General features: G+C 38.1%; 1 protein-coding gene across 3 annotated transcripts; it reads right to left on the bottom strand.

Moving 5' to 3' along the window:
- Positions 1 to 3,185: 3,185 nt before the first annotated feature.
- AP1AR (adaptor related protein complex 1 associated regulatory protein) lies at positions 3,186 to 22,378 on the bottom strand. 3 transcript variants are annotated; one of them, XM_052682217.1, is made up of 10 exons: positions 22,043 to 22,377; positions 17,157 to 17,205; positions 15,628 to 15,654; positions 14,768 to 14,793; positions 13,870 to 13,966; positions 12,946 to 13,044; positions 10,064 to 10,122; positions 8,926 to 8,999; positions 7,959 to 8,087; positions 3,186 to 5,509 (listed from the first exon to the last, which is right to left on the bottom strand). In XM_052682217.1, exons 1-10 carry the CDS (start codon positions 22,117 to 22,119, stop codon positions 5,244 to 5,246), a joined length of 903 nt encoding a protein of 300 aa, XP_052538177.1. In that variant the 5' UTR covers positions 22,120 to 22,377; the 3' UTR covers positions 3,186 to 5,243. The 3 variants fall into 3 exon arrangements, with proteins under 3 accessions (XP_052538177.1, XP_052538176.1, XP_052538178.1); XM_052682216.1 differs by having other exon boundaries at positions 10,064 to 10,125; positions 22,043 to 22,376; XM_052682218.1 differs by lacking the exon at positions 12,946 to 13,044 and having other exon boundaries at positions 10,064 to 10,125; positions 22,043 to 22,378.
- Positions 22,379 to 24,220: the final 1,842 nt, after the last annotated feature.

Below are 24,220 nucleotides of genomic sequence, written 5' to 3'. Positions count from 1 at the left end.
CCCAATCACAACTTTTCAGGCTCAGTATATAGACAGAAATTTCTACCACCTACTGACCTCAGGAAAATCTTTTGTCTGTTCTGCAGAGTTCCAGTGCTGCATCTCAGAAGGTTTTGCATTCACACTGAACAGAGGGGCTCTGTGACTAGCTGTAGGTCTGGAGTGGCACAGTCCATAGCACACCTCTGGAAAGCAGCAGGCAATATTGACCTGGGGAATGGAAAATGAATAATATTTTCCAAACCTCCTTCATATGACAGTATAAAAAAGCAAGTGCATTACTGCGTGAGAGCAGCAAGACTAGAGGCACAGGTACCAATGTTCTAGCACTTACTTCCTGTAGCTTGGTTTATTTCGAGATAAGCTACAGTTTTATTGACTTTGCCATTGCTGAAAGCTGTTAAGGCCCAATTAAAAGCTCACTGGAAACATTCCCACGGAATTCAGAGGTCTGCAGACCAGGCATTAAACAGCAGTTGTGAAAATGTCAATAACTGGCATTATGGTCCTCCAGTGCGTACCTTAAGCAGCCTCCATGAGAGCCATTCTAAATTTGTATCACCACCAAAAAGAGTCTCAACTGTAGTACTTACATACCTGTACAATACAAAGATGGTCATCTTAAAAGTGAAAAATTAGAGGAACCATTGCACAGGTGCCACTTTCTTAAGCTACAGTGTCAGAAACCAGCACAGTCTCTCACAGCACTTTTGATCCCAGGAAAGCAGTGACAAGGCTCACTTACAGTATGATTCCCCCAGAACAGTAAAAATATTGTTATTTTCCAGAAAAGAAACAAAAAATTGGTACTGTGGATAAATCACATGCATTGATTTTGTAGTAGCAGTCAACTAGAAGAATACTGGAAAGGATGAGCTGTGCCCCAGACACACAGCACACAGCCACCTGATGAATATCCCTACCACACACTAGTTATTAATGTGTGTGCTAACCAAAGAAAATATCAGTACATATGGTCTCAATAAATACAGACACCTTTCCAGAAATTTGAAAACCTTTGGGACATCTTTACTATTCTTATTTCACATCTAAAATGAAGGTGACTCACATAAAAACAAAGGCAGGCAGGCGCGATGAGACTGGATTTTGGCAGAATGACTTTTTTTTTTTCCATCTTGAATATGTTTCTATAGCAATTTTCACCCTCTGTTATACAGCACAAAATTTGCAAGCTGTTGTTTCAATGAACTTTCAAACCTCCCTGTCATTATATTTAGCCAAACTTATTCAGATAAATGCTTAGTGAAGGAGATTCAGCTGCAGTTTAGGAAATGGCTGGGTTACTTACAATGATTGCACATAACTTAAGAGCAGATTTAATGTTCATTTTTAAATCAAAGATTATTACACATGCCTTATTAATAGGCTAAAGTCAACATTTCAACCTATTAAAGCGATTGCAAAAAGAAACATTGGAGAATTCTGCATGTACCATACTGTGGGAGGAGACAACGATAACATACAAGATGAAAAAACGTTACCTAAAAAGCAAATAGCCATGCTTGATAAATGAAAAATAATTTCTAGTTACCTCACTATAAAAATCAAGAAACGTAATAGGAATGTAACCATTCAACAGCACACTAAAAGCACTGCATAAGAAAAAAATCTGAGAATTAGCTGGTTTTGAACGATACATATCCAGCAAAATATATTTTTTCTAGATAAATAGGCAAAAAATATTTAGGATCCATACTCATAATACACATGCTAACAGTTTGTAGAAGTTAATAAAATTTGCTTTCATTCACAAGCTACACTCTGATAGCCTGTGACAGCTTTCTTGATGGCCAGGGCCCGTTTCACTTTAGAAGATGGTGAAAAGACAGTGAAAATGACCATTTTCCATTACAGAAGGCAGCTAGATAACTCAATGTTCTGAGCATACACTCTCTCCAAAGTCAGATCCCTCAATTTGAAATGATTCTCACAATACTTCACAAGTTATTTAATTGATCATCAACCAATTCATCACTTTGGAGCAGTAAGACTGAATCTTCCTTTAAACCAACTGCATGAGCGACAATTTTATCCCACTGACTTGAATGAAAATCACTGTTCAGTTTTCACATCAGTTTATGAAAAGATTGAAGAGTTTGGATTAAGGGGATTCAAAATACAAAATGGACAGTTTGATGCTTACTTTTCTTATTACTATTTTTAGGCTTTACTCTCAAGTCTACTGTTCCAGTTCAGGCAAAAGAGAAACACAGGAAAGTTACACCTCCAGTACGATAGCAAAGCAAGCTGGCAAAGTGCCTAGGAGGCTACATAAAGCTGGCAACTGAAGTCATTCAGAAATACAGGTCCCCCTTCACAGAATTTAGTTGATATCCTGAAGACGCTCCTTTTATGTCTTCCAGATAATCAGTGGGAATTCAGCATCCTTGGGTTCCACACACATGGACAGAAGCTGCCATTAATCATATATTACTAACTTAAGTGGAAAAAATAATACATACATTAAGGTAGATGCTTTTTTTTTTTTTTTTAAATTTCTCTTTTTTTTTTTTTTTTTTTTTCCTACTTGGGATAGCTAACAGCATTCACAATTGCAGAATACTAAGACAGTATTCTCTGAAACACTAACTTTCTACTAGTCAAGTAACTGCCCAATCACATCAACAGATTTCACATTTGATTACAGCACAACTTCAGCATAAAACATACTTAAGATGAACAACTTAATAAAACTCTTCCTCAATAGAAAACACAATTTCCAATTAATTAATATACAGTCGCCCCTATGCAGACACAGCCAGCAAGTCAGTTAAAATGATATACTAGCTAGGACAGACAAGGAGGACAAGGATGCTACTTGCATTACACAAATGTAACCTTACTTTGAATCCTAGTGCTGCAGTTGCTTTTTTTAAACAGAAAGGCTCCACACTCCAAGTTCTTCAGGTCCTCTATCATTGCAACTTGTAAGAGCTTCCTTTCCACAGCAACAGGTCTCAAAGAGGGGAGAGTACAGTAGTAGATCAGTAGTTCAAAGGCACAGCTTCATCGAAACCTTAAGTTATGTGATGCATAATGATTTTAAAAGTGAAACAGATTCTTTCACAGTGCAGAGATAATTTTGGGTAACACTTAGCAGTTCATCTTCACGTACTGCTTTCACTATGCATGAAACAGTGACCACAAAAAAACAGAAAACACTGTTAAACATAAGACTGACCGAAAATTTTAATTAGTTTTAAGTTTTTTTTTACAGAGATACGTATTTTATAGTACTGTTGTGTTGTTTCGTGTGAGCTGTTTACATCCTCTTTTCATTTTTCACATTTCCACAAACATTGAGAGCAATTTCTTAAGTCACTCTGTGATTCACTTAACTCTGAAAAGCAGAATGCTAGTAACCATGTCTACAGAACACACACATCACAGTACAGACTTTCAGTTGGAGATAAGGCTGCTTTTTTGCCAAATGCCTGCTCATTCTACAAGCAGGACTATAGCTTACTTCCTTGAAGCATGATCAGGACAAGTCAATCTCATCTGATCAGGAAAGGGCAAGTTACAGTTTCAGCAGGTTAAAAAAGTGTTATTTACAGGGTGAGAAAGTTGTCTTCATTACAGTAAGAATATATTATACGAATAAACATCAGAAGTTATACAGTAGTAGCTTATGCCAAACCAAAAATATACATTTGATGTACAAATTTTTAAAGCATATTACAGGCATTGCAAATGCAGATAATACATTAAAATATTTCCAATGACATTGCTACAATTTAAATTAAGAAATGGAATGTTACCAACAAAAGATTTTTTTTTTTAGTCTTTGCCATTGTCAATATATGTACATATTTAATCCAAGTGTGCAGGATTTTTTAAGTTAAGAAGAGGACCACATTATAGCAATCTTAACATTACACAAGAGCTCAGATGATCTAAAACAGTTATGTAACCAACAAGTTCAGTTGTTCCAGTGATGCCGCTTTTCCTGCGTAACAGGGTGCTGCTTTTATTCCACAATGCTGAAGTTGAACCTCACTCTTTTTTCAGGGGGAAAAAAACCAGACAGCTAACAAAGTAACAGTAGACTAGTATGGCTGTACTGAAATGCTGGGGAAATCTTGAGGTTTACAACTGTTTTGCACTTTCTCTTCAGTGAGGATTGCTTTTCTTTTTTCCCCTTCTTAAAGAATAACTTATATTAAAAACAAAGGGGAGACCACACAATACACTAGATCTGCAGTAGCTGAACACCTGATTAAATTTCAGCCCACGTTAGCACTACTAACCATTTAGTTTAGAGGCACAGGAAAGCTAGAGAGCTCAACTACACTATTTTGTAGAGAAATTCAGTCTCCCAGTTCATTCAGAGAACGTTTTTCAATCATGGTTCTCATTAGGCTAATTTACAAGTCATCCACAACTTCAGAATTTTAAAAACCATGTAGTAGCAAATGTTGACCTTTAAGTGAATGGGGTGATGGGTGATCAAAAATCAAAACTTTGGTCCTCCCAGTCACCCAGCACATAATGGGTTATTCCAGTTTAAAACAAAATAATATTTATATTTTGTTCCCCTCTGTCTAGGCACAATGTGCCTAGACAGCATCATTACAGAAGACAATATTTTACCTAATGCGATGATTCATACCATGAGGTAAATTGTGCTTAGCATAAAATAATAAGAAAAAAAGTAAAGGAAATGGTAAAAGGAACACAGAAGGCTAGAGAGAATTCATGACAGACAGAGAAAACTGCAATTCATGGTGTGATTTTTTTTCCACAACTGGCTAATTCCACCCTTTAAATCGCTGAACACCACATCAGAGAGCACATGTAAGAAATAAGGACAGATTTTTAAAAATACTTTTCTATATTCAAGTATTAGATAAATTATATAAGACTTTCTTAGGACAACAATGAGGTTTAAAAACAAATCATAGAAACATCATCCAGAAAAGAAGGCTAATTAAAATATAGATACGCTAAGCTACGAAGCTTAAATTAGCACAGATAATTTCATATTAAATCCAGATATCCAGAAATATACACAATAGAATCATCCCAGTTTTCACAAAAGTTTAGAAGGTAGATGATAAAATTGCACTTGATTCTGAATTAATCAGATAGCAAGTCTTGCCCATTCCTTGCTGATCCATTTGTAAGAAAAAGAAGGAAACAGTGCTATAAAAGAGCAATATGTTTTTGTACATTCTATTTCACTTTTAAACATTTGGTCACAAACAAGGGCCACAGTTTCACTACCTGTCCTGTTGATCAGAATCAGATGTCCTTACATCTGATGTAGACAAATCTAATACAGGATTTACAAATCCAGCATATTCCGAATTGCCATTATCATCCATTTCAGCACTAACAAAGTCATTCTCCCACTCCAATCCATTAGAATCATCAGAGGCTGAAGCTGGATTACTTCCTGTCTTCTTGCTATTAAATTTCAGTGCTGCCCGGAGTATGTCTTCTTCTGTTTTTGAGCGTTCTCTCATTGGAATCATTCTGTTCATGCCTGCAATTTAAGACATGTTTATGAGAAGGACATAATTGAAGCAAGTTATCTTTACATTCCCATTAAAACATAAGAAACGAGAATCATATAGAGACTCAGACTCGGGTAATTTCATGAGTATCACAGGTTTTTCCTTTGTTCTGCTCCACAGTCTTGTTATTCACACTGTAGCCAGCTTGGCTCCTAAAATTCAGAGGAAGTCAGAAAATACTGTGAAACAATTCAGAAGCAGTATTCATTTATCCTGTATATGAAACCTACTGCACTCCATTATGGGCATGAAATCATTACAAGATTTTGGAACTGTGCCATTTCCAGAAAAGCTACATATCTGTAATACTCCTGTAATTCATCAACAAACAGATGAAATATCACCACATTTCAAACAGCAGCTAAAAATTAGATATTGGATACTTTTTTATTGGAAAGGTAAGCTTAATTTCACACAGAATAAGACAAAACATTGGTCACATAATTGCACATCAGAGCTGCTATTTATTCTGTCAGTAGACACAGACTTTCTGAGAAGTCCCTGTACAGCTCTACCATAAGCCCTGCTAACATTTGAAATGCACAACTAATCCACAAAGTAGTACCTTGGATCTCTCAACCCCAGCCACCAATACACTCTTCAGACTGCTATGGTCTCTACAGTAGATTTTGCCAGTAGATAATAGAGTAACTAAATTGCTTACTGTAAGCAAGCAATCTAGTTCAAGGAGATTGTTTTAATACACTTACAGCTAGATCAGATCCAGAAAGAATTTGTTAAGGCTACTCAAAGTCTTTGCAGTATTGACTAGTAATGCTTTCAAATGACATTACTTTCTTTGCAACCATTAATACAAATCGTGTTCCATGGATTGTGTTAACGTCTCTTCTGCTCAAGATTTGAGGGGAACAGGGAAAAGAAATGCACAATTGTCACAATGAGTAACTCTTAAAAATGCTACCCCTTTGCAGCACAGAAGATGGTAGAAATCAGAAAAAAACACAGCAATGTCTGCATTTCAGCAGCTTTTTGGCACTTTCAGTACTAAGTATTTAAGTGCAAAAACAGATGAATACCTGTGGCTAAGTTGTTAGCTGGTTGAAGTCTGCTGAAATGCAGACATTGCTGTGTTTTTTTCTGCTGGTGCTAATTGCCTCTCAATGTAAAATCCAGTATACTTCAACATACATGGCACTGTTCTAGTTTCAGTTCCTCTGGCCCACATAAAAAAAAAAAATAGGTTGTATATTTATATGAAGATTGGTGAAAGTTAAATCTTTCTAGTTCAGAAGCCTATTTTGACATTTTAGTGCTCTTGATAGTGCCAACAATTCAAATTACACACACTAAAAAAAAGTTATGAATTGTTAAATTAAATTCTAGCTTATTTGTGGTGAGCTTTTCAAAAGGCAACATCCCAGAATCTTGGATAACTTTGAAAGAAAGACAAGGACTTCTGAAGGGCTTTCTGCCCCCTCACTGCAAGAAAGATATTGAGGCCCTGGAACGTGTTCAAAGGAGGGCAACAAAGCTGGTGAGGGGTCTGGAACACAGGCCATATGAGGAGAGGCTGAAGGAGCTGGGAATGTTCAGCCTGGAGAAGAGGAGACTCAGGGGAGACCTCATTGCTCTCTATAACTTCCTGAAGGGAGGCTGTAGTGAGCTGGGGGTCGGCCTCTTCTCTCGTGTCATTAGTGATAGGACCAGGGGGAATGGCTTCAAGCTACGGCAGGGGAGAATCAGGCTGGACATGAGGAAGTATTACTTTTCAGAAAGGGTGGTCAGGCACTGGAATGGACTGCCCAGGGAGGTGGTGGAGTCACCGAGCCTGGGGGTGTTCAAGGAAAGGCTGGATGTTGTGTTGAGGGACATGGTTTAGTGGGAGCTATTGGGAATAGGTGAACGGTTGGACTGGATGATCTTTTAGAATCACCAAGGTTGGAAAAGACCTATGATTCTATATTTCCTAAAAAAGAACAGGAAAAATCTACAACAGTAGCAACAAAAACAGTTGGGATACTCATCCGGAATGCACAACCAGGAAAGTTTCCAGTAGAACCATAGAAGTTACCATCAAAGTAATCCATTTTAAAAAACCTGAACAACACAAATAAATCAACCAAAAGACGAAAATCCCACTTTCCTGAAATACTTCAATGAAATATGCTTGATCAATTTCTGTAACTGAAAAACGAAATAGAACAAACTGCTCCTGTTGCTACTGGCTCACAAGAGGGCAGCATTTCTTTACAGTTCATTTTGGTATGGGCTTACCCTACAGTTTCGTTTAATAGAATAAAGATTTAGTAAAAGATTCAAGTAAATGAATTATTAGACAGATAACTACATTTATCAAATGAGCAGTTTTCTACGTAAAATTTATGTACAGCTTAATCATTACACATTGAGACAAGTATCATTAGAAGTAAGCTTTTTCCCATTTAATGACAAATTTACCTTCTTCATCTTCCCATTCTAAATCTAATGAAGTGCTGTCATCATTTCCACTCGTTGATTTTGTTTTGGTCATTAAGTCACAACTGCTCTCTGTGTTTGGTGTCAGCACTGTAGCATCAGATGAAAGTCCTGTACAAAAAAGTTATTCACAAACACTTGGATTCGAGATTTAACATGCAAAACTAAACTTTCAAATTAAGTTTTCATTCTATGTTGTGTACTTCAAGTCCCATATGAAAAAAGGCTTCAACCATCACTCCCAAGAGTACAAATTTGCTTAGTAACACTCAACAGCACCAAGATCCTATGGGATGACATTTAGTCACACTGTGCAATTACAACTATGGAACAATTCATTAAGGTGCAGGTTGAATTTGTATGAGAACATACTTCTTAGTGATTATCACACACCATCATTAAACTAATGGATTTAACAGCTTATACATTTATTTTCCCATAAAGTGCTAGTGGAATTTTTAAATATAGGCAGCCAAATCTTCTGATGAACTTAATTAGAACAAGAAGTTAATTATTAATTTGATTCTAATTATTTTTCTAAGACACGGTTTTAAAAAGCTACATATAAACATTTGCATCCTTAATATACTTGGACTTCACAAGAAAAGTCCACTGCATGGATGCTGCCTTCACACATACAGTTGGAATGCTTTAGTAAAGTAAAATCCATGCACAGAACTTGTCCCTACATAACTTGCCTCTGAGAACTGCAATGGCAGTAGCTCAAGTTATATTTCCTATATTTTTTGAGCTCTGGAAGCACTGCAGATTAAAGAGGAAAAGAACTCGTTCTCTGGTTTTTGTTTTTGTTTTTCCTCTCTCTCTCTCTGAAGATAATACATATAGAAACTAAAAACTATGTTTATCTGTGTGGGGAAAAACAAAATCACTTCTGTGCTCCTGAGTCACTTAGCATTTAAAAGACACGCGTTAGAAAAGGAAGACTTACTGCTACTTCGAAAAGCTTCATACTGGAATTTTGTATTTCTTAAGAAGGAATCAAAATCTTCCTCTGTCACAGAGCTGTAAGTGCAAGTTTTATTTTTAGCTTTATAAACCTCTAACAACACCATGAAAGAGATGTTAATCCACACATCCTCCCATTCACAGTTTTGAGGAAACCGTTCACAGTCCCTTGTAAGCTATAAAGCACATAAATCTTTAACTAAAATCTACAAAAAGATCACAGAATGACTTTCTGTTCTTTCAGATGACACACCTCCTGAGTCTGAGTTTCTATTCAATTCTTAGTTGTAATTTCAGCTAAACATGAATTATGTCATAAAACAATCTTTCCCCTCTCCTCTGTCATTATGGATAATTCCTAACTTTTTTTTTAGTTCAATGTATTCAAATGTTGTAACACACATTTCCAAAATGTGACTAATTCCAACTTGTCCAATAAAACCCATTTTTCATAGCTCCTTTTCTTACTGTACTTTCTCCATCTAACATCCCTTCTATTCCATTTAAAAATAATAGTTTGCCTTTAGAGCTTTTTCTAAATTCATACATCCTTTGACAGTAAATATCTTTGTAATCTGTAGGGAGAATTAAAGGAACAACATTCATGAAGAAACAAGCAGAATATATAAACCATTCAAGTTCCCATTCAATTAATTTGTACTTTTATGGGGCATTTCTAAGAGTTCTGAATAAAGACATTTTGCAATTACATGTTTTTGTTACACAATAAGGCATTTTATATACACGTGCATATATAGATTTATGCATATGTAGGTATGTACATACACATATATAAATCACTAAGATCCCGTGATATATAATATATAGACAGACAGATGTTAGCTGAGAGTAGGTTTGATATTTTATGAATCATTCTAGTAACTACAGTGACAATTAAAGCAAATGCAATTTCCCCTCAGGGTTTGCAGATTAAAGGGGAACCAGTTTGCATTCAGTAACTACTTGATGTCAACAAACCTGCAATGAATTAAAAGAACTCTGACTTAACAATGCAGTACGTGTAAGTCTTGAAAAATTATTTTTTCCTGTATGTGTGAGATAGGGATGAGCAGGAATAAAGACAGTTGCAGCTCAGTTAGTATTAACACTTCATATCTTACCTTTGATAGTCTCCGTTATTAAGGACATGTGTTCTCTGTGCTATCCTCTGCTGTCTACGCTGCTATTGAAAGAAGTAAATTGTTGAAAATGCTGAATGCAGTCTCTCAAATATACTCAATACTCATTCGTTTAATCACAGCAATTAAAGGGAGCACTGTCCTGGCTCTCAGAGCAGTCCAAGTAAAGCTTAAGAAAAGACTGACTTTCACTCAAACGAAGATCAAATTTTAAGATACTGAGGAGTCTATTATATGGAAGTAATATTTAACTTCAGAAATCTCTCAAAAAAAAAGGTGGAAACAGAACGAAAAAATGCAAGGTACAAGTTGAGAAACATTCATTTTGTAGTGATAAGAGGAACAATAAATGTCACAGAAGTAGGGTTCTACTGCTTCTTAAGTTTTGGAGTTTCAAGAACATAACTTTGTCTCAAGTTTTTTTTCCCTCGCCTGGAAAAAAGTAAGCATTAAAACTGGGTACCACCAACTATGTGACTAGAGGTAAATGAGCAATGGAGCAGTACTGCTCACACGGACTATGGCAAAGCCTAGGATTAAAAATACAAAAAACAACAACAGCAACAAAAACCAAGCTAGCTTTATAGACAAATCTGACTTAATTAGCTACAATGTTTTCTGAAAAATCTATTCTCAGCCTTTACGGATCTGTCCCTGCAAAGAAAAACAGAGTGTAAGTAAATAAAGTTTTTTTTAATTGCCAAATTTAAACTTCATCAACAGTCACTCTTAGCTGGATTAACAATCACGCGCGATATTTCATCGGCTACTATTTTCAGTCCCAAGATGGTGGTTTTTTTGGCACCTTCTATCACAAGTACTAAAGTATCAGAATAAGCAGGTTGAAACCAGTAAGGAAATAGGAAGTGTGGAAGAACTAGAAGTGTAATATTGGTGGTAAGAGATGGGAAGACTTAAGTAAACAGGGAGAAAGGGCCAGGAAATTGGCCCTGACACAGCTGGTGTTAAAAAAAATATATATATAAAAATAAATAAGAAAAATCTATTACTGATATATGTAACAACAGACTTTTAGAATTCATATACCTACATAATATTTGACTTGAATTATCTATCCATTTTGAGGAATCACAACTATACAGCACCATAAGTTCCATCATACATATATATTAAAACTTTCTGCTGTAAACTACCCTGACGTTCAGCAGGGAAACATCAGCAAACAGTTTTAAAGAGTAACCATATTTTCAATGAAAAGACATTTTTTAAATTTAAAATAGTTAATGAATAGAAAAGACATCAGTTATGTATTCAGAAAATGGCTTCTAGCTGATAAAGTAAGGTTCAAGTTTAGTACATATATATGTATATATATATATACACACACACACACACACAAAAACACTACCTTAGAAATCCTTATCGTTTCAGGATTTTGGATGGGATTTATTTATGGAGGGAGTAAGTGGTGTTAATTTCATAAGAGAAAGAAAATAAAAACTCCATAAATGCATTCTGTCACAGGTTGTGCCTCAGAGGTGCCTGATAAAAAGACTGAGAGAAGGAAAGCAGTATTTTTCACACAGAATTTCTACGAAGATGAGCGAAAGGCTCAAGCATAAAAGAAATCAATTTTCCTGACTTTATGTAGAGGGGTTAAAAAAACAAAAAAAAAAAAACAAAAAAAAAAACAGGGACAGGGAAAGAGAGTCAGAAAGAATTAGCCACCCACCCTAAATGGCAAGAGGATAGAAAGAGAAATGCAAAATGAGATCTGAGCTATACTTAGTAATATAAATATTAGATGAAAACTGAGTCATCGCTATCAGCCTGCAAATAGTAACTTTCAATTTATTCACTTTTGAATACAGAAAAAACACTAGAGTTACAGACCTTGCCTTTACCTTTTATAGATTTCAGACTTCTTCCATTACTCTAATTCTGAACACTTACAAATTTACTTCCAACTGAAGAAATATCACACGTCTAGCAGCAATTGCCCCGAACATACTACAACTTCAGTCAGACACATGATATATGGACAGATAGCTTGAAAAACACTCTGTTAAAAGTGTACACTTCTGGCAACCTGAAGCCTCTGTGAGAACATACACTTAAACAGCTTATTAAGATGCTGAAAATATTAAGTGCACCAGTACATGTTTTTGAACTGCAACATGAAAACAATCAGTAATAAATGCTATCAGGAGACAAATCAGTAACCGTTTTTAGAAATGCAGGGAATCAAGATACAGCTTTTGTTTTGTTTGACCAAGCTCCAGTTACCAGACAGACATCTAAAGGCAGGCACGGATACATTAAATAAACATCACTGTTAAGTAGTTGTTACTGGAGTTTGGCTACTATACATACAAATCACAAAATTATAAACAATTCAGGGTGGGAGGGACTTCAGAAGGTCATCCAAACCCAACCTCTTGCTCAAAGCAGGGTCAACAGTGAATTCAGATGACTCAAACACTAATCCCCATGTTAGCATAAACCACAGAGACAGGCAACAATTTAGTGCAAATAAAGGTACAAGTTCATTTTTTAAGCCTAAATGATGTTGTAACATGCGCTTAATTTCAATATTTTTAGTTAGAAAGCTATCACAGATTATGTTAAAGATCAGTAAATTCTATATAGTGTTACAAAATCTGTTAAGCTAATTCTAGACCAAAAAAATCATAATCTATAATCAGCATAGTAAGCTGTTTCAAACAATTCTAATGATTTCCAGCTCTCCCAGAAAGATTCAAATCATACTTTCTCTACTGGAATTTACAAGCTGAAATGCTTTTGTTTTTACATTTCCTGAGATATAAAGGATATGAGGAAAGTCTGCATACATAAAAACAGAAGAGAAGCTCTGATATATATTGGGGTCTTTTTCCCCTCACCTCCAAGAGCTTTTTCTGCTTTGCTGCCCTGGCTGCTTCACGTTGTGCAGCATATAAAGCCTCCTCTTCTATTCTTAACTTCTCCTCTTGTAAGGCTAACTGTATATGAACAAAATAATAATGGTTAACAAAAGCAGAACCTATCTACCTTCCTGTGAGTAAAATCATAAGTTCTATAAATCAAAAGAAGAGCTACTAGAAAATAAAAACAAAATAAACTATAGGTAAAACATTTTTTTCCTTTAACTGAATCTAACAGCTTCCCCCCTCCACAAACATCCCAAGAAATTCAGATAACTAAACATTATCTTATTGAATAAACATAATTACTAGTGAGTTGCTGTAAATGCACCGTTGTATGTTACTATGCATTATAGCAGTTGTGAGGTTTGTTGTATCATAAAATAATATTATGAAAGACATAGAACTTCAGCTGCAGATTTAATTACTACTTTATTCAAAATCTTTCTCCATTTCTATGTTGTATTCTACATCACGTTCCAGGAAATGCTTCAGAACACATAAGGAAAACTGACAAATTGTCTTTTCCTTAAGAAAAGTTTGGGAAAAAACTCAGCACAAGAAAAACTAAATCAAATACATTCTCCATTTTGCTTTTCTTACAAATAGAAGGCTTCACGTTTAACTGATCTCAGTAAGAGCCAGCCCATTCATTCAGCTCTGAAGTTATTAAAAAGAAAATCTCTGATGCAAACTTAGCTGCAGAGCGAACTCCTTGGGTATCTCATTGACTGAACAATTACAGGAGATGTACAAATATCAACTGTTTCATTCACACAAATGAAATCTCATGCTCATGGTTGATCTTAACTACTTAACAAAACAACACAAGCAAGCAACCAAAACAAGGAAAAAAAAAACCCAAAAACTACCCACATCATTCTAGTAATTTTAACCACTTACCTCAGATTGAAGTTTCATATCAACAGCTCTCTGTTTTTCAGCAATGGAATCGTAATGCCTCTCTTTCAAATCAGCAATTTCTTCTTCAGTCAAAGGTCTAAAAGCAAGACAGAAGCACAAAAAGACTACTTATTGCTTAGTCGTGATAAAATAATTTAAACATAAACACAGAGCCTTTTTTGACTTCTTTAATCCAAATTCAACAAGCTGTGCATTAGGCCTGCTTCTCCTGAGCAGAGTTCCAAAGTTCCAGTTTACTGGAGAAAATGCTGCCTTTCCCTTACAAAGCATTTCTTGCATCTTTACAAGGAGTATAACCTCAAAACATATTTTGCTAACAATTACTGGAACCCAATGGTTAAAATTTCATTGCTAAGTAAATCTTACTTCTCTTTCCTCGTTTATTCAGGTTCCCTAATTCTGATTTGTTCCTTTTCCACTTGTTGCCCACTTTTATGTGCATAACAAACCAGCATTATAGTAGTTGTGAAGTTTGCTGTATCGTTTCTTTGGGACCTCTGACAGCAAACTGCATTTTGAGAAACATTAAATGGAAGTAATTCAAAGTATCTAGAATTAGGCAACTGAAACACAGTTTAGTGCTTTCATACATTTCCTTTACTAAGTTTTACAGCTTGCACAAATACTAACACAGCCAGCTAAAACTAATTGTAACCCCAAGGAACAAGAACGAAGACACTTCACAATGTTCTGCTTTCACACAGACTTGCCATCATCTCAACTGTTTTAACACAGTTAAGCATTAAGATTAATTTAACATTTTCTGCCCGTGCATCTAATTAAAAAGAAAAGAAAAAAGGAGTTTTGATGGGAAGCCTCAAAAATTTTTTCAAATTCAATAGGAGAGCAGAGGAAAAGAGGCCCTGAATCAACTGACCTGTGACTGCTTCCTGGGCTTTCCCCCTGTGGGAAACAGAAAAAAAAACAACACAAAAACAACCAGCTTTAACTTTTGAAAATCCCATTAATCAATCAATTGCAATAGAGTAGAAGACACATGATATGAAATCAGTTTCACTCCACGTGTTGGTTTTATTATTTTAATTTGGAATGTTAAGAGAACTTGTTATGCAATCAACCAAAGTAGATGACTAAGTAAAAAAATAAGCACTTCCAACTGAAAATAAACATTCCAGTTGTGTATTTCAGTATTTCAGGAAACAAACTACTAGTCATTGAGTTTTAAAACACAAGTCAAAGTAATGAAAACACATTTTTCCCACCATTATCAACCTACATTTAATTCATAGTTTTAAGGCCAACTTCTATTTTTTTTTTTTTAATAGGTTTTTTTTTAAACCTTTCAGTCAGTTTACCCACAGCTGACACACCACAGGGCTACCAAAATGCTCCTCAGCATAGCAACTTGTGCCCATTTACTACTCAGTGTTTGCTGAATTGCATACAAGGCCTATAGCAAGAGCAAATTCTTTTTCAAAGCTTTTTGGCTTTCTTTTTAGTTCCTGTCTTGCTAATATCCATAACACTTTTATGAAGTGCTACCTCCCACATTCCCACAGCCAGATTTTTATTTATTTTTTTTTATCATCACAGCTTTTTGTCTCTCTGAACACATTAAATATTCCTGGAGCAACCAAAACTCCAAGTAAAAAAAACCAGCAATTTAAGGCTGAGCAGATCCAAGTGGCATCCAGTAGGAGACAGATACAGACCTTGCAACCATTTTAAGTGAGTGTATTGTATTAGCAAGATTCATGTCATGATCCAAGCACCTACCTCATCGCTTTCCACGAGGTTCTCAAACTGCAGAGAAAAAGTAAACAATCTTTACAATCCAGTATAACAAATCACTGAACACCTGAAGTACACATAATCACGTATTTAATGTGCCTTGTGAAAAATACTACTCCAGTGATAATACTGAGATTGTAATGCTATTTATTAAAGCATCTTCCTTCTGAGGAATTAGTACATTTAGCATAGCTTCTATCTTGGTATGGCAATAAATCAAAGCACCCACTCAGCTTAACATACACAAAATGTGATGGGTACAGTGCAAGTAACTTGCCCTTTGCATCGTAATTGTGATGCTTCAAAAAAAAGTATTTGAAGATGTATTTAACTTACAGAATACATAGGATAACTTCCTACCCAGGATTCTAAAAGCAAACAAAACACACACCCCACACCCCAGCTTTCCACATAAAAACCTAAAGGCCAATGAAGCAATGTAATGCCTTATGATAAGAAGCCCAAGAAGTCCCCAAGCAGTCTAGAATACACGCAGCATTTGAAGTTGCTTGAATAGGTACAGCAGCAGTTGAACTATCTCATGAAACAGAGGAAATGGAAAAATTCCCTACTGTTTTCAGAATAGTAATCATAAATGAGGTAAATACATCAGAAGTGGAGGTCAGCAAGACTCCTCTGCTGTTCTAATTGCTGCAAGTAGAATGTCTGTAAGAACTTGAGGGGAGGACAGAACCTTCTTTTCTCTATCATTTTGATGCTGCAGGAATGCTCTTTCACAACTGGAAGCTGTGTGCTAAAAACACATCTTCCACACTCTACATGGCTCAAAACTAAAGCCGTGATTAATTACTACCATTCTCAGTAAAGGGAATCTCTGAAAGGTCTAGAACTTTTGGGCCATAAGAAATACTTGGAGGAAGTAAACCAGCTTATTCTGACAATCCCAAATAATACAAATAAACTTTACACGACCCTTCACAAAAAGGAGAGATATTCAGTTGCTGAGAAGGACCTCTCTAGTGAAAACAATGGACAGATGTGCATCTAACTATAAATTTATAGAATTATAAATTCCAGCAGATTTTTTTTTATTTATTTTTAGAATCAGACTCATGGTCCTGCAGTCAAGAACAAAATATTCCACATAAACAGCAGAAGGGGAGAAAATAGCTCCCAGCACATGAGGGATGAAAGGACCAACAGATTTCAGAATGATCCGGTGCTGGCTATCAGGTGACCACAGTTACTTCATATCAGATGATCACAGATGACTCTTTACAAATGACAGATTAATGAAGTGTGATGATGTGCGATCCAGTGTAGCACCAATTCAGCCTGGAATAACCCAGAGTACTTCAATATATTCAGTATTTTATTGCAAGAAGCATTAAAGATATTGCTAAAAATAAGCTCTTTCCACTGATTTTCTTCCGAAAACAAACAAACAAAAAAACATCATCACACAACAAAAATTAGACTATTTTCCAAACCAACCAAACAAAAAAAAAGCCAAAACAAAACAAATCCAACTTGCTTTAAGTGTAAATACTCACCTCTATAGTGAAGTGCTCTCCCGTTGAACACGTTCTAAAGTACTTCGACCTGGAAAAATAAGTACAGTATTACTCTACAAATAATCTTCATTTCAACCTCAGCAGAAAGAAAACAAAGAGTCACACAATTTTAAATAGCTTTTCAAATATTTTCAGTATGAAATAAACTTCATATATTAAATATGTTGACTTGTCAAGCTGTGCTCTCCATTGCTACCATTCTATACCAGAGCACACAGGCAAACAGAACTGAAGAAAAAAATGAACACCCTCAAACTGCAGGCACCACTATCAGCATGATGGACTTGCCATCGACAAATTAAGCACATTCTTTAATACACTTCTCTTGAAAAACGCTGTTTTAGACAGCTTCCAAAAGCTCCACTGCTCATCATGGGATTTAATTATTTACCAGCATAATTGTATGACGTCAACATTAAACAATACATCCCATTTTCACAGCTGTAAGGTTGACCTTCTTCCCCCATATTCATGGAACCATCACCAATCATCAAAAGAACAAGAAAGAATCTCTAAGAAAAAATAATCTGGGATAAAGGCAATACTCCTAAGCTAGAAAAAGAGCTATTTGGAGTCAGTAACTTTATACAGGGATTAGTCTCCTCATTTATTCTTAACCTGTCTTAATGTTGCCCTTTATAAAAAGGACAACACCGATACAGTATTGAGTTATCTGAATAAATTTTACCCAGTGACAGAGGTTTGGCTGTCCCCCAGAAGTGCATTCATGCTTCACTAAAACATCCATTTCATCTAACTTTTTTAAAAGCAAAGTTTCCAGCTGCAAGTGCTCATTGATATCGAATAAATCCAGTGCCCCAGTCATTTCTATACTTCTACGACAGATTGTTCTGTACATGCAATCAACACACACCTCCACTTTACTAAAAGCTACACACCAGCCAAAGCCTGGATTATTTCAATCATATCACATTTCATTCCCATTGTATTTTCATTTACAAGTCATTCAGGACGTGCCCTCCAAAAACCTGCTCAGCCCTTTTCAGTGCAGACTCCTGGTCAGCCTTTCCTTGCACACACAGCTGTAACACTGCAATGCACAGCTGGCACTAAGGAACCACCTTCAGTTGGTTCACTGCTACAAAATCAGGGGAAAATGGGCATTTTAATTCATTCACTACATCTTCATTATAGCAGGCAAATGTAGTACGTGCACTTAAGATAATTTCACTGTTACTTCTTAGGCGCAACATTTTAGCATGCAGGAGCCAACGCCATTAAGAACTGAATTTACTATGACCGTTGCACAAAACTGTTTTAGGAACTTGTATTCTTCACCAAAAACACTGTTCCAGTTTACATTAACAGGGGCTTCTAAAAATATGACAAGTTTTCAGACAGAGAAGCTGAAGTCAGATTAGTTGCAAGAATTGAACAGTGAAGGAGCAGGAAACTAAGGCAATGTAGCGTAAGCTTACTACATGTATTACAAACATATCAACAGTGCTGACATCTCAAGGAAGATCTACATTTCCTTACTGAACGGGGGCTCAATAACCTAACGCCTAGTTCTGTACAAGAGTATGGGACCTGAAATCTCAGCACATCTACAGGTGACTGAGTTCATGGAGGACAGAAATGGAAAACAGCTCCATCACTATACATATCAACTTCAACTGAAATAAAGTAGAAATACTGAAAAGCCTACCGCTCTTATTATTCTCATTCCAACTCTTATTTGCTAAAACAGACTTCGGTTTGATGAGCATTGGAGAAAGCAGGGCACCTAGTATGCCACTGCACCTATAAACACTTTTAAATCGATTTTCAAGTTCAAAACAAATTAAATAAACCAACTCTAATCCACTTAACATCTATGTACCTTGTTAGCCTTTAATGCAAAGTCATGTTACTACCTGTATTTTTTAAATGCACGAGAAAAAAAATCTCTACTAAACATTAACATTTTGTGTAAGAAAACCATGGCATGAGTTAGGCTTTTTTTCCCCTCCACATCGAGGATAAAATTGGTTTTGCTACATTTTGCTGTATGATAACACCTCCCTACCCCAATGAAAAAGAAAAGAACTACATACGTTGTCTCTAGATTATTTATTCTTTCTATTCATTATTTTTAGCCCTATATAAGAACCCTTATGGTCAAGCACAGAGATAAAATAGCAGTGACCTACTTTCTAATTATGGCTGCAGATTGTAGTACTTCATGTCAAACTATTTCAGAAGAAGCCTAAGGACACTCCCTAAAAAATAAAATAAAAAATAAAAAGTCACCAACTGAAAGTTTCTGTTTTTACAGAAAGGTGAACTATATTATACTGAAGAAGATTTTCACATTTCTTTCTATGCGTGTTCAACATAAACTCTAGAATCATTGCAACAAATTATACATGCATCTCCAAGCATTTAAACACAGATTAGAATCTTGCAGGCCTTGTAAGCATTTGCTAAAATCTGTAGTTTACTACTTAATTCAGAATTTACTTCTTACAGTTAAGTCCTGGAGTACCTAAGAATAATGAAGTTCTATTTCTGGAGGAGAAAAATCTGAGTGATGACAATAATCACCATTAACTCGATAAGCTACATTACGCTGCCGTAGAAGTAGCCAGATCTGCTGAATTTGGTAGCAGAATTCAGAACTGCAGGACTTGGTCACTTTCAAACTTAAAAAAAAATTCATAACACGCATTTTAGAGTTTTGTATTTAGTCTAATACCCTGTCCCTTTCACTGTACACTTATGGAAAATACCCAGGTTGCTTAACACTCTGATACTATTCTGTGTACTGGCAGCACATCCACAAAACAAAGGTCTATTGAGACATATGCCACCTGTCTACAAGAGGAAGTACTGATGACTGTTTGCTTGTAAGCTGATCCTTGTACACGATATTCCAGTTTCAGGGTTCAAAAGGGAATCCAAACAGGTTGCTGTCTTTGCCAGTTAGAAAAGTCTGTTTTCTGCACTACGATTCCACTTTCCTAATTTTGCCCAGGGAGGTTGTGGAGTCTCCTTCTATGGAGATATTCAAGACCTGCCCGGACACCTACTTGTGCGACCTGGTATAGGGAACTTGCTTTGGCGGAGGAGTTGGACTTGACAGTGTCTGGAGATCCCTCCCAACCCCTATGATTCTGTGTAACCTCTGTGATTTTGTGATTCTAACAGTACCCAAAACCTTTCACTGCAGGCATGACCTGAAGGAACATACATTTATACCATTACCACAGCAGACAGTAAGATTTATCTCACTGATAGGGACAGTCTGACCTTGGACAAAGATGAAATACGTGCACGCCAGAGAAGCTAAGCCACCTCCGCAAACAACCTTCTCCTTTAAGGGTGGACACCTACAAACGTCTCCTGAACCCCATCCCCCAGTTTAAGAGAATAGCATGTCTCATAATGCTGCACTTTGATATTCCTGTCTGCCACTATGAAAACCAAGCTGGCAGCAAACTGGTAACAACATGGAAGACATCAAAACACAAAGTCTGTCAAGAAAACTGGTAACCTCAGTAAGAGCACGCAGAAAACCAATTGGTGAATATGAGAAGGTTGAGCATGGCAGAAGCAAACAAGTTCTGAAAACAATTTTTTGTAATCGTCTTGGTAAATTCAGTCAGACATACACCCAAACCAAACACTAGAAGAGATGGCACTGCAAACACCAATGAATGTTTAGAAAACAGAACAAAACACACAAAAAAAACCACCCAGATAGAATGATTGCAAACAAGCACAAAGAAAAGAATATAAGGGGAAAAAAAATAAATAGGCAACAGTCAGTTTGGGGCAGAGGGTAAATCAAGAAATTACCATTATGGTCAAGACAATCTTACACCTTTGTAGATTCTGCCTCCTACCCAATGCTATTGGGTCAGTTAACAGTGGCTGGGCAGGAAAAACAAGCACGAAGAAAAGAAACACCAACCCACTGAGCCTCAAAAGCAAAACAATCAATTTAAAGCACAAGAACACATAGCAGATAACTTCTTATCACTAACCTTGGATGTCAGAAGGGCTATAATCAGAGACTCAGCAAAAACAACAGGTGAAGTTAGAACCTATCAAGTATTACCTGTTTTTCTCAGATGACAGCAGAAGAAAAGGACACTTCAGTGCAAGGCACTTCAGCTATCCCCAAACCCTCGCTGGGAGCACCAGGAACCCAAGCTGGTATCCTCCACCGCCCAACCCTGCTCTCAGCCCCGTTCCTCGAAAAAGGGTCGCCAGGAGGCCCTCAGGACAAGCTGACCTGCCTGTAGAGCCGGACTGAAATCAAAAGCCTCCAGCCTGCTACATGCAAGGTGCTCAGGTCAGCAAGACCTGGCAGTACTTCAGTTCTTAAAGCAGGCGACACCGAACTGCCGAATACCGGCAGGTGTACGGAAGGACACGGAGCTGCCGGCAGGGCACGTACCCTTCCGGGTTTGCACGCTGCTTTTCCGCGAATCAGTGGTTGGAAAACAAAGCACGGGTTCCACACCGAGACGAAATCGGAAAGTTTATTTGCATCACCCTGCCGCCGGCCTCCAGTGCCTGCCCGCCGCACCGCAGCAGGGCTCACAGGGAGCACAAGGTCATCCTCCCGAAGACGTCGCCTTGTCCGCCTTCCCTCAAGGCGCGCACTTGGGCGGCTGCTACGAAACCCGCTTTATGGTTTTCTCTCTGCGAGAGCGCCCACAGTGAGGTAACCCCGCAGCCACCCGGCCCGGCGAGGTGCTACCGCCGCCGCCTGCCCGCCCGCCTCGCCCTGCCCGGACAGCCCTTCGGAGAGCCGCGCTCCCGCCGCGGAGGAGGAGGGCGGAGCCGGACGGGCCCAGCACCTCCCCGCCTCGGGGAGGGGAGAGGAAAGAGGGGCAGCCGCGCCGCCTGCTTACCCTCCGCCTCGCTGGAGCCGGCCCGCTTCCCTGCGGAGGAGCAGCCCGCAACAGCTCTGCGCCCAGCAGTTCCCCATCGCATCCTGGGCGGCGGCGGCGGCGGCTGCTCCTCCTCCTCCTCCCGCCGCCGCCTCGTACAGCGCCACGCGGCCGCCCCGAGGCGGTCAGCGGTGGGGAGCTGCTGCCCTAAGGAACAAAGGGCCCCGCTAGGCCCGCCGCGGTCGCCGGGCGAGGAGGAGGAAGAGGAGAAGGGCGGAAACTCGGCGCACACGGCCTCATGGCCCCGCCGCCACAGCCGCGCCGCTCCCGTAGCGCAGAGGCGGATGCCGCATGCCTCGCGCTGGCACCGCCCCGGGCGGCAGCGGCCCGCCCCTCGCGAGCACACGTGTGGGGCCTGGAATGCAGCTCGGAGTTCCCGTTGGCTGTGGACGTCGTATTGCAAAAGAGAAAATGGTTCCTCTGCAGTTACCAGGCCTGAACTCACTAAATGCCGTTCAAGCTGTCAAACGTGTCTGGATCATGGGGACTATACGATTTAGCAAGATATCTCACTTATCCTTTACCACCTCCAGTTTCTCTGGCTTGAAGTATCATATTGTCGGCCTCTTCTCGCATGTAACAAGTGACAGGACAAGAGAGAATGGCCTCAAGTTACACCAGGGCAGGTTCAGGTTGAATAATAGGGAAAATTTACCCAAAAGAGCGGTCGGGCACTGGCACAGGCTGCCCAGGGATGTTGTGGGGTCACCGACCCTGAGGGTGTTCAAGAAATACAGAGATGTGACAATAAGGGACATAGCTGAGAAATACTGGTGGTAGGTGGATATTTGGACTTAGATGATCTGAGAGGTCTTTTCCAACCTGGATGATTCTGTGATCACACCAAACCCTATCATTTTAAGTTACCGCTGCAGTTACATATACAAAGTTTAAGATCAAAACCCAGAAATAAACAACAAAGGCAACCTACAACCAAGAGGAATTGTTGCCATCTTTAAGTTAGTTTCCGATGGACCACTTAACCAATCCTATTTGCACTGAATACTGTCAATAAGCAAGAAGGGTTTTCCACCTCCTCTTGTCCAGAAGCCCAGTTCAACCGCATCCATCTGTGCTCAGGTCAGAAGGGCTGAGTCAAGAAGGGGTAGGTCATGCAGGTAAAATATGTATCAATGTAATAGGGACAGGTACTATCTGTGCCCTGCATCATTCTCATTAGTCTTCCATGAACATATTAAACCCAAAGCAGTGCCAGACTGGTACCCAGAGAATTGCATTCTTGAAAAACCTTTTGTTGTTCCTCAAGACAGCAAAGACTACAGACTCTGTTTTCCCTGAGCCTCTAGGTAGATTGTTCAAGCACCACTGCATCATCTCTCTTGTAAGTTGATGCACTTTTCTTACCAGTGATGAACAAAAAGAATTTCTGCCTGCAACATGGCCCTGAGATTGCACCTACCTCCTCTGTAATAGGTAACGAGATCTTTAATTTGTGGTCAACACAAGCTAACCTGGCCTTTGTGACTACTGAATCACAGAATCATTAAGGTTGGAGAAGACCACTAGATCATCTGCACCAAATACGCCTTCGTGAGGGAAGGCGTATGTTGTAAAAAAGTACTATATAAATACTACCAAAAGAGGTGCCTTGTTGTAGATTAAACAATTCCTGTACAGAAGATCTTCAGGTGGACTTAGAGCTAGGGATGAAGGTGGATACGTCCAGTAGGGAAATAAAACTGTAGTACTGTTTGTTATGGTTTGAAAAAAATCGTTGAAGAACCATCTGCTCTGACAAACTCAGTTTTTGAGGTCTATTTTGAGTCTATGGTTCTTGTTTGTGCCTTTTATTTAATGAATCCCAAAGTGGCAGCTTAGAATTGAAAGAGTTAATCAGTTGCCAAGTTAGCTATCTTTTAGTAGCGCTGAACAGATGCCTGCACCCAGAGAAAGCAAGTGCTACAATAGTGATAAGCAGTAGAAAATGGGAGGTATATAATAAATTAATGCCAACTGAACTGTAAGTTTTTTTCCTGGAGATGTGAGGTCAGCCTCGAAAGGTTCATTACAGTGATTGCATATGGGAAGTGAGAGTGAGTATGAAGGAGAAACAAAGACAACTAGAAACTAATTACAGAAGGTGACACGTATCAACATGACTCAAGAGAAATATGATGC

Source organism: Tympanuchus pallidicinctus, unplaced genomic scaffold (assembly GCF_026119805.1).
Source record: "Tympanuchus pallidicinctus isolate F22 unplaced genomic scaffold, pur_lepc_1.0 scaffold2, whole genome shotgun sequence".
In the NCBI taxonomy this organism is placed as follows: domain Eukaryota; kingdom Metazoa; phylum Chordata; class Aves; order Galliformes; family Phasianidae; genus Tympanuchus; species Tympanuchus pallidicinctus.
This window is presented reverse-complemented; position numbering and strand designations above follow the sequence as displayed.